General features: G+C 40.4%; 1 protein-coding gene across 1 annotated transcript; it reads left to right on the top strand.

Moving 5' to 3' along the window:
* Positions 1–7,899: 7,899 nt before the first annotated feature.
* dlx2a (distal-less homeobox 2a) lies at positions 7,900–10,664 on the top strand. Its single transcript, XM_077580085.1, has 3 exons — positions 7,900–8,355; positions 9,196–9,380; positions 9,483–10,664. The coding sequence occupies exons 1-3, from the start codon at positions 8,034–8,036 to the stop codon at positions 9,846–9,848; spliced, it is 873 nt and encodes a 290-aa protein (XP_077436211.1). The 5' UTR covers positions 7,900–8,033; the 3' UTR covers positions 9,849–10,664.
* Positions 10,665–11,317: the final 653 nt, after the last annotated feature.

Raw genomic sequence — 11,317 nt, 5'->3', positions numbered from 1 at the left:
GTTATCCTTATTAATGCATTTTATTACATCATGTTAATTACATCAAATTAATTTAACCAATGTAAGTGCTGTAATCCAAAATTGTGTTTTTAGAAATAGTTGAAGCACTGGCCAATCAAGTATTTGCATTTTACTCAAGACACAGTTGCTGAATGTATAAATTAACATATTCTTGAATAATAAATTCACTTTGTGAGGCATTTTATTTTGTTTATTTACTTCTGGGGTTGTTTAATACCACGTGTGCCTTGTTTGTCTCACTGTTACTTTTATGAGGTGCTGGGAAGGTAACAAACAGCAAGGGAGGGTGGAAGGTTTAATTTGTATATTCTCATCAGCTGTATCAATATTTTGCATATTGCATTAAAAGCAACAACAAGATGGTTAAAAAGACAATAATTCAATATTTTTTGGGTTCAAAATGTGAAACAATCTGAAAAGAGACATAGTTGACATTTTTAAGGGTGGACGAACAAACAGGCACTGAAGTCAACTCAGCTGTCCAAATAAACCAGGGGAGAAACTCAACGGTTTGAAGGGTTGGGATTGAAGTCATGCACTGTGAACTCAGGTTAGTGGAACTGATTTCAACTGCTGCATTATTGATGCAGTGATCATCCGACTGAAGGAAAAAAAGCATCAATTATGAACAAGCAACCTCACTGCTAGCACCTGCCATGCTGATTAATAAGTCATTAATAGACACTCAAGTGTATGGAGTGTTTCACAGTTTAACTAAAAAAGCAATTTTGGTTGTGTTTAAGGGTTAGAAACAGGATGGACGGATGATTTGTCATTATTCAACCCCTTCATTGGCATTGATCTTTTATGTGGCCTGCAGCCAACTTTGTCCGCATTTTTCGTCGTCCGTCTGCTGAAATGTGACGGCTACAAGAAGTTTAAGCCATCAAGGCCGTGACATTGCACAAAGTGGCTATTGTCAACAAATGTGTGTGTGTCAGTAGGACCACATCCCTAATTGCGGCAAATGACTCGGCGGCCTCTCGTGTGAAATGTTTGAACAACGTCTCTTGTTGTGGCGCCTTTGCTCATCGATGCGTCACACTTAAACACATCACAGGCCTCTTTAACGGCGCCATGATCTGATGGGAGGACTACTTTGTGCGCTAGTGACTCGTTTGTGATTAAATCTGTGTTCAAAAGACAGGGAGTCAAAAACATATTTAATGCATAGGTGGCTGTTTTTTACTTGATTTAAGTGATTATAAGTCTAATTTAACATTAATTCATATGAATTATTATCAGGTCAATCAATCAAAGTAGCTGGCTACTATAAAAGCAAGTGAAATCATGCTAGCATATTTATTTATTTGTTACACTTTGCTGATTCACTTAACAGGAATGAGCAAAATACTGTATAGTTATCCTTGTTTTTATTAGTGCTTTATTGCATTTAAGACATTTAAATTAGAGTAACTAATTCATTAAAATTGCTGTCATGTCAAAATAAATATGTTTGGTAAATTTAGGACAACACAGAAAAGAGTCTTGTTTACGACACTGCCAAATTAATGATTAAAAAAAATCAACTACATTAAATGAGGCTTCAAAATCGTGGAAAAAAATCAATCCACTGTGTCTGCTCTTAAAAGTGGGCGTGTCTTTTCAATGCACTGTAAATTATGCCCCACTCAACCACCATCTCATAATCAAATCCCACTCAGGCTTGTATGACTTTTACAAGAATAAGAATAAAAAAATACTGCTCTCTTCTAACTTCTCTCCGTGACATGTGTGCACTCACAGCCAACAAAGAGGCACTCTAAAGCAGCCAAGCCAGCCCAAAACGATGGTCTATGCGCTGGACTGAACTGACTAAAAAAAAGTAATAACAATACATTTCTCCCTCTTTCTTTGCATGATGTCCGTGCACTCATTGCTAACAATGAGGCACTCTAAAGCAGCCACACCACTGAAGGCAGAATGCATTTTCAAGGTGTAGGCATGGCTAGCTAGCTAAATGCTCTCTCTCTCTCTCTAAAAAAAAAAAAGTTAAGTGCTCAAATTCTTATATAGGAGGGGTGGGGGAGGACTCCTGCCATTTAAGACACGTCCAAAAAGGAAAACCGACCCAAATTTCCGGTACCTTTTTTTTTGTGCGTCAAAAATACAAATAAATAAATAAATAAATTACAGCATGATGTTGTAGCATGAAGTTTTGTACTGCAACTTGAACAGGCTCAACTGTTTAGTGTGTAGTTTTTACTCCAAGTCGTTAACGGATATGAAAAACTGGTCAAAGATTTTGCTGCCTTGTTGTGTTTGTTGACTTCCTGAAAAAAGACCTCAGACAAATGTACAGACAATATAATATCTTTATAGGAAGTTACATAAGACAGATGAGAGTCAGGCTGACTAAAAATAAATAAATAAATAAATAAATGTATCATAGGAAAATAGCATAATAAGTGCTTACTTTAGCTTCTGGGCCACAACATTAAGAAAAATGTTCACAAGTACTTTGCATTGATGTTGAACTGCACTGAATCATCCTGAAAGCCATTTCTCCTCGTCCCAATCGTTGAGGGTGAACTTGTTGCTGTCTGTGTTTTGTGTTTTTTCAAAGCCCTTGTGTGTGTGTGACCAAAGAGGCGTGTAAGTGCCTTCACCTGAGTTCAAGCCAGCACACAAAAGAGCACTTTCATGCGCATTCTGTCCCAAGGCAGTCGGCGTAACAGGAGCTGGCTCGGGAGCTTTTCTATAGTGTCGGGTCAGAGGGGATCGATGGCCGATCAGGTGACCGCCTCCAGGTGGCGAGAGCTTTCTTCTCGAATTAGCAGCTCGTTTGTCGGAGCCAAGTGAAGCCTGGCTTCTACTGTGTGGCCTCAAGAGGTCAAGAAGTGTATGCGTCTGTGAAACATCTTCAAGTATGGCTTACACTCACATAATTAACGCATACAAATGCTGTGTGTTAGAAAGATAATAGTGAGATATTGTTCACTTTAGGTGACGTTGCATTAACAAGGAAATAGTCACTCAGGTGAAAAGGAAACTGGATTCCTTGTCAGTGGAGAAGGAATTTTACAGAGCGTAACTACCTCAACTCAATGAATGAAACCTTTGACGATACAGTTGGCTATCATGCTAAATGATGGATGGATGATGGATGGATGGATAGGAGGAAACTATAGATGGATGGATGGATGGATGGATGGATGGATGGGATGATACTATGGATGGATGGATGGATGGAAGGAAGGAAACTATGGATAGATGGATGGAGGGAGGGGGAGGGATGGATGGGAGGAAACTAAGGATGGATGGATGGATGGATGGGAGAAAACTATGGATGGATGATGGATGGATTCATAGAGGGATGGATAATGGATGAGAGGAAACTACAGATGAATAGATGGATGGATGGGAGGAAACTATGGATGGATGGATGAATGGGAGGAAAGGAAACTATGGCTATATGGATGGATGAATGGGCAATGGATGGATGGATGATGGATGGATGGGAGGAAACTATGGATGGATGGATGATAGATGGATGGATGGATGATAGATGGATGGATGGATGGGAGGAAAGGAAACTATGGCTATATGGATGGATGAATGGACGATGGATGGATGGATGGATGATGGATGGGAGGAAACTATGGATGGATGGATGGATGATAGATGGATGGATGGATGGGAGGAAAGGAAACTATGGCTATATGGATGGATGAATGGACGATGGATGGATGGATGGATGATGGATGGGAGGAAACTATGGATGGATGATAGATGGATGGATGGATGGATGGGAGGAAAGGAAACTATGGCTGGATGGATGGGCGTTGGATGGATGGATGATGGATGGGAGGAAACTATGGATGGATGGATGGGAGGACAGGAAACTATGGCTGGATGGATGGATGATGGATGGACCAAGAGGATGAATAGAATGATACAATGAAGGTAGATGAATGGGTATAGTGATAAAAGACAATGAGAGGAATGGAATGATAGAATAGAAAGATGACTGGATAGAGGATCAGAAAAAGAGGTAAGAATGGATAAACAGACAGACACGATCCAAATAGACACACCCCAGCATGAGAACGTTTCAGTCTTGTAGTACGAATCATCATCATCATCCCGAGACGTCAATTGTGTGTTTCTGAGCCAGCGTGTGAAGTGAAGCGTTAAATGACGGCGCGCTAGCAGCTGATCCCGCTCCTGTTGTGACAGCGCCGCTCTCCTTTGTCGGGAGACCATCCGCACTAAATCTGATCCACTCCCCCCACACAAAGGCCTGCCTGCCATTTTATGGAGGGGAGGGGGTCGTGCCATCCCACTGGCTCAACAATGGAGGGAACAAGACCTCGCGGACCTCACGAAATTCTTTCTCAGGCCGGCCAGATGACACAGGGAATTCTGGGGGATTCCTTTGTTGTCCCTGCAAAGTGAAGCGTCATTTTGTTGGGTTGAAAGTCTCCGATTTTTTGATCTCATGGTGATCACATGGAGGGATTTTGCTTGGTTTTCAAATATATGCTCTTTAACCTGCTGGGATAAAAGTAACCCAACTTAGCATAGGGTCCAAAAGGGACAGAGCCAATGCTGGGTTATTATTACCCAGTGCAGTGGTTGAGGATTCAACTCAGCATGTTGAGTAAAGACTTTGCTCCAACAAGATAAGGGATAAACTACAGGTGAAATAGCTAACCCAGCGCTGGGTCCAAAAGGGTCTGAGCCACGCTGGGTTATTTATACCCAGACCTATGGTTTGAGGATTTGACCCAGCACGGTGAGTCAACATTTGGGTCTAACAAGGGAAAAAGCCTATCCATATTGATGAATTAGGTGAAATAGCTAACCCAGCGCTGGGTCCAAAAGGGGCTGAGACAAACAATTCTGGGTTATTTATACTCAGCACATTGGGTTGAGGATTTGACCTATCATGTTGAGTCAAGAGTCTGATCGGGGCAAAAACTGCTGGGTCAAAATGAATCCCATTTTGGGCAAAAGTTGGACAGACTGACCTATTACGTGGGTCAATTTGACCTAATGTTGGGTTGTTGTATCAAAACAGGTTAGTTTTTTGGGTTGTTTTGTCACCCTTGAGAGGAATAAGCGGTTATGAAAATGGTTGGATGGATGGGTTGTTTTGTACAAACCAACCCAAGTTGGGTCAAATTGACCCAAGTCGCACGTCAGTCCAATTTTTGACCAAAATTGGGTTATTTTTCACACAGCAGTTTTTAAAAATGTCCCAATAAATGGGTTATCAGTTATCACTGTGGTTGAAAATAATATTAATTTGACATGTTACCCACTGAGCTATCAACATTTCCCACAAATGTTACGTTAAATTTTCTTCAACTTCAATACACAATAAATTGTCCAAAATGGTGACCGGCTTCAGCTCATCAGCCCGCCCAGATCCAATCTTCAACCCAATTTGCTGGGTCAAAAATAATTAATTCACCCTTGGGTAAAAGTAACTTAATCTTCTCAAAACCCACAGTTTAGCCAGTAGAAGTTCTTTTTTAAATCAAGCCTCCAAGCTTTTCCTTTCCATCTGCTACTTCAACAGCTAACTTCAACTTCCTTCCAATTGTTGTCATCTCGCAGCCTTTTGTTGCTAAGAATAACTTCTGCCCAGTGCATAATGCACCGTGACTGATCATTCGGAAACACATGCTGAATGGCGAATACCCTGGTGGACGCTCCCTGACAAAAACGCTCGTCCGGAGCGCTGCAGAACATACGCAACCTCTCAAACAAAGAGGTCAAGGGACACTCGGCGGCTCATTTCCATGTTTACAAGAAACTAAATGGATGCACTGTAGCAATTTTGCTGACTGTCTAAAGTAGAACAATGGAAGAATCACTAAGCCACTGACTTTTACCTTTGGCTTGTATCATAAAACTATTTAAACTGACAAAGCTGAAATAGTGTGGTAATAGGATTTGCCCCAAAGGGTGTGTTGCCATGGAGACGAATGCTTCAATTCTCACGGCAGGAGATCAACAAGACAAGCCGCCATCAAATCTCTTTAGTTTTGTTGAGCAAGAACTCTTTCACTGCTGTTTTAAACACAATAAGACCCGCTAATGCTTTGGACTGAAAGCCAATTCTAAAACTGTAACCTTTAAATTCGAGTACAATCCAAAACTGATGATAAAGCACCATCAATTGAGAAAAGACTGGAGCTCTTCTACTGGATTCCATTAGATTGTGCAGATGTACCTTATATGCACTTTCATATCCTTCCTTTGTTGTATTTTGGGAAACATTTGCATGCTTGGGATTCTTTCACAAACATGCTGGATCTTTTTTTTTTTTCACTTATAACTATACGAGCACAAAAAGCTACATTTGAAACAAATCTTGCAATGTAAAATGCCAAACTGGCTAATTCCTGCTCATTTCAGCCCCAATGAATGAATGGAGGACTGAATTGAGGAGACATGCTCCACTAATGAGCAGTGACATGCAGTCCAAATGGGCTGGAGCTTTTCAAGGGGACAATGCTGCAGACACACGCAGCGCTCCCTGGACTGGAACTACTACAACATTTCATTAGTTGCGCAACCACATGATGGCCCTCTAAAATGAGGGGAAAACCACATATATGCAATCTGCAGGTTCATTCAAATCAATTTACCTGCAATGATTAGGCCTGCAGCACATTATCCGTGATTTAGTTTGTGAACCAACAGTGTTAACGTCCTCTTGTTTTGTCTTATTTTTATTTAAAAGAGCCTTGACTGATACGAAAAGTATAGAGAGAGACAATCAGGTTGGTTGTATGTATGCTTTGGCAAGTTGGCTCAATAAAGTCTAGGAAAGAGAGGGTAATAAAGCGATTCCAACATTTGTGTACATTTAAGAGCTTTGCTGCCATCTTGTGGCAAAAACCGGTCAAAGGTTTTGCTGGCGTAAGACCCAGAACAACTGGTCGAGAGAGGTAAGGAAAGGAATAATGATGATAATGACAATGGTAATAATTCAAACATGTTAATTATATCACTTATTTAAAGTGTGAATTGATGTGTTAAAATGTTGATCAACTGTATTAAATCGGTTGTTGTTTGATGATTGATTGAAATTTTCATTGCGAACGTGCAGTAGAAAACACAAATACGTTTTCAAATCTACAATAATAATTTCCCTTAATGTCACTTAATGAAACACCCTTTAAATGGCACTGCTAGTCTAACAAGGGGTAAAAGTAAGTTATTTTTACGTCACTCCTCACTTGTCTTTCAACGTAGAAAAAAAATGAAAACAAAGCCTGTATATGTAATGCGTGTTTCTACCACGTGAAGGCGCTATTGCTTTGGTACTCCTGCTTTTACCGCGATGAACCACAGCCGCAGTACACGAATGTAACCTTTTAATTTGGTATATCAGCGCTTTATAGATGTTGTTGTTTTTTTAACACCGAAAGAGAATTAGCCCAAACTCACCCAATAAAAACTTTAGTATTGATGATTATGTAAAAAAAAATAAAAAAATACTGTGAATGGAACAGTAATGATTCTCTGTACATGTTGTATTCGGGCTTCCACTTTATTTACATTTAAGCACGATGTTAATGTTAAGTAGCACAATGTTATATAGTGGCTTCCAAAATACATTTTGGGGGGCAGCTGCTTCGTTGTTGTTGTATTTAATGAGTGCAGAGGCCTACAATTGTTTTTTTTTTTATGTTTGGATTACATTAATTCTTAAAAAAAAAAAAACATGGCAAGCAGACCTCGAAAAATGATCGCATATTGAGTGGGGAAACGAATAGAAGCCATAGTTCTCTTCTCTCCCTCTGACTGTTTAGTAAGAAAAAAAGGAGGGAGGAAGCATCGTGAAGCATTCTATGTTCCTCTTTCGTCATTGGTTGTCCTGACTCGCACCCTCCCTCTCATAAGCGCGCTCCTTCCACGGACCTTGGCAGAAAATCACAGGCCACCGTGGGAGGGAAACTATATCTTCCTCACCCTGGGATGCTTCTTTGCCCCTCTCGACAAAGAGCACAACGACCCTCCGGACGCGGTTTCATCTTCGCGCCAATTTCGCCATGACAGGAGTTTTTGAGAACCTCAGCACTGATATGCACTCCAACCAGATGACCTCCAACAGCTACCACAGCTTGCACAAGTCGCAGGAGTCCCCCACCTTGCCGGTGTCCACGGCCACGGACAGCAGCTATTACAACAGCCCGCAGCACGGGCACTCGTGCGGCGGCTCGCCCTTTGGACCGCTCGGTTCCTTCCAATATGGCAGTGGGCCAGGCGCGGTACCATACAACGCAAAATCATACGACAACATGGCGGGCTTCAACTCGTCCTACTCCTATGGCAGTTTTGGACCCAACTCCTCACCTACTCCTGCTGAGACCGGTATGGAATGTACATTTTGTGATTATGTTTGAATATAAACACCTCCAAGTTCGGTAGGAATTTATAACACGGTTATGCGATACATTATCGTATCGTAGGCTATGATTGTTAGAACGCACAAATCCGATATTTTTTAATTGTTCCGTGTTAAATTAGAATGTGTAGGCCTATATGTGCCAATAGATAGTCTAATATATAGAAATAATTCAAAAAATGTGATAGGGTATATTTATCGTTTTTAACACATTCATGTTTAGAATTGCATAAAAATAAATATCTGAGTCCACGGTTTAGTTTGAATGTAAACTAACACGTTATAGCTAAGTAGGATATATATATATATATATATATTTTTTTTTTAATTATATATATTTTTATTAACTTACATGCATTGTAGTGGTCACATTTTAGTGTTTTCTTTGCTTGCTTTTTTTTTATTTCTTAATTCTTGCAAATTTCCCACATCTTATTTTTGTTTATTTTATGCGGCATGCTCGACGAAAAAGGCGACACAGCCCACGCACAATGTTCAGTGTAAAAATATAAATTGTGCACACGCCCATGAAGAAACCAGAAACTGTCATACAGTCACGACTTAGTTTAAATACATTAGTATTCAAGTGAAACTCGCTTGCATGTACACGCCCATAATAAAAAAAAAGCAATAAAAAATACGACACATTCCACATAATGTTCAGTGTCAAATTATAACATGCACGCGCACACGCCCATTTTGAAGTGGGGAAAAAAAGTGATACACCCCACCTACCCACAAATCCAAATTAGGCTGCACCCAGTGCCAGAACCGTCCTAAAAGTACATTCCAATGTTCTCCCACAGAAAAAGAAGAGAGCGAGCCAGAAATCAGGATGGTGAATGGAAAACCAAAGAAGGTCAGGAAACCTCGAACCATTTATTCCAGCTTCCAACTGGCCGCGCTCCAGAGGCGCTTCCAAAAAACGCAGTACTTGGCGCTGCCCGAGCGGGCCGAGCTGGCGGCCTCGCTCGGCCTCACGCAGACGCAGGTCGGCGACTGCCAAAAACAAAACAAAAACAAACAAAAAAACACAGCACATCCCCACCGGGAGCGGAACGAGTGCCCAAATAACGTGTCATCTGCTCCATAGGTGAAAATCTGGTTCCAGAACCGGCGCTCCAAGTTCAAGAAGCTGTGGAAAAACGGTGAAATCCCCCCCGAGCAGCACGTCCCCACCAGCGAGTCGCCCCCGTGCACGTCCCCGCCGAGTGCGTGGGACTTTCCACAGACTCAAGGCATGAGTAGCTCCACGTTACCTCCAAACTGCGGCAGCCCGCCCAACAGCAGCAACAGCGGCAGCGCGCCCTGCTCTTCATCCTCCTCCTCCTCTTCTTCTTCATCGTCCTCTTCTTTTTTGGCCAACTACTCGTGGTACTCCAACACGAACTCGATGAGCCACCTGCAGCCCCCTCTGATTCACCACAACCCGGCCATCACTGCCGGGACGATATTCTGAAAGAAAAAAAGAAAAGAAAATGGGACTCTGGTGATGAAAAATATACGCGTACGTTCATTTTGAGTGGGTCCTACTTTTACGAGCGGAAGCATCGCAAAACTGTGGACGTTTGTCAGTTTTGGCACACACAGACCCACATTTTGACAGTTACTTTTCTATTTATTTATTTTGTTGATGTCCAGGGATACACGAATGAACCACTATTATGCTGGACCCCCCACTCCACCCAGTCCCCCCGCCATTTGTTTTTTATTTAGAAAATTCAAACCTCGCCCGTCAGTGATGTAGCACAAGTCAACTGTATCGTGCCTTTTCCTACTTGTGACCTCATGATTTTGTTGTGATATACAGCTCTAGAAAAAAATATAATAAAATACCCCTCACCCCCCACCACTCCCCCCCCAAAAAAAATTGTAGCAATTTTCATGTTCTGCGAATAAAGCTCTGAATGACAATATTTAGAATCGGAAATTATGTCATCAGTAATATGGAATAAAACAAAATTGCTTATTTTACACAAACATGCAGCAAATCAGAATACTGTTAATCTTGCAGTGGTCTTTTTGTTTTAATTTTACCTCCACCCACGCCTGAATATTAAAAATAATGTCTGTAGTAATATTTTTTATATATATAGCTTTCGACTTTTATTTTGAAAGGCGATTGGTGCAAAAATCAATTTACCAGCGCAAGCTACTGATTGTCTTACATCTGATTGACTTGTATCCCACTTAATTGTGTGTGTTTTTTTTCCCTCTTATTTATTTGTTTACATTGCTCCATATATGGTTATTTAAATAAACATGTTTCCTGTGATGAACGTCTCCCCTTCTTCTACATGTGAAATAACTGTGACAGTGATATCATTTGCACTTTTTAATTGAATAAATCACATACTCGTAATAATATTTAGGTTTTGTACACGCACGTGGCTCCTAAGAGAAGTAAGAGTTAAAAACAACATAACATTAATTTGTATGATAAAATAATAAATCACTAGCCCAATAGTTATGGATATATTGTGACAGTATGCGTTAAAAAAAAGGACATAAAGGCAATTGTACTGCAGGAAGAATATAAACATTTCAGCAGATTGACCTACATACATTTGTTTATAAAACGCACCTGTTATAGTCAATTTATCATTCAATATGATGATTGGTGGTACATACAAATTGCTAACCTTATTTTTGCACCACAGATAAACTGCTATTTACAGTTTTTAGTGTATTTTTTTTGAAGTATAGAATCAGGACACAGATTACACCTGCATTAAAAAATATATATATCACAAAACAGAATATCATTATTCGTATTAAATGAACACGCATGTTGACTATTGTGCTTGTAATAAAACAACATTGAACCCTGTACTATTTTGAGAGCTTGTAAAAAGCATCACTGAAGAGCATATCCAAATTGCGTTTCTTTTCTATATTTTGCGTAAAACAAAAATATTTTTCGACAAA

This window comes from Vanacampus margaritifer, chromosome 11, assembly GCF_051991255.1.
Source record: "Vanacampus margaritifer isolate UIUO_Vmar chromosome 11, RoL_Vmar_1.0, whole genome shotgun sequence".
Lineage (NCBI taxonomy): Eukaryota > Metazoa > Chordata > Actinopteri > Syngnathiformes > Syngnathidae > Vanacampus > Vanacampus margaritifer.
This window is presented reverse-complemented; position numbering and strand designations above follow the sequence as displayed.

Excerpts from the sequence above, each read along its gene's own strand:
- dlx2a (XM_077580085.1), top strand. The coding sequence starts at position 8,034 with ATGACAGGAGTTTTTGAGAACCTCAGCACTGATATGCACTCCAACCAG. Across the intron at positions 8,356-9,195 it reads ACCTACTCCTGCTGAGACCG|AAAAAGAAGAGAGCGAGCCA; the intron begins GTATGGAATGTA and ends GTTCTCCCACAG. Across the intron at positions 9,381-9,482 it reads TCGGCCTCACGCAGACGCAG|GTGAAAATCTGGTTCCAGAA; the intron begins GTCGGCGACTGC and ends TCTGCTCCATAG.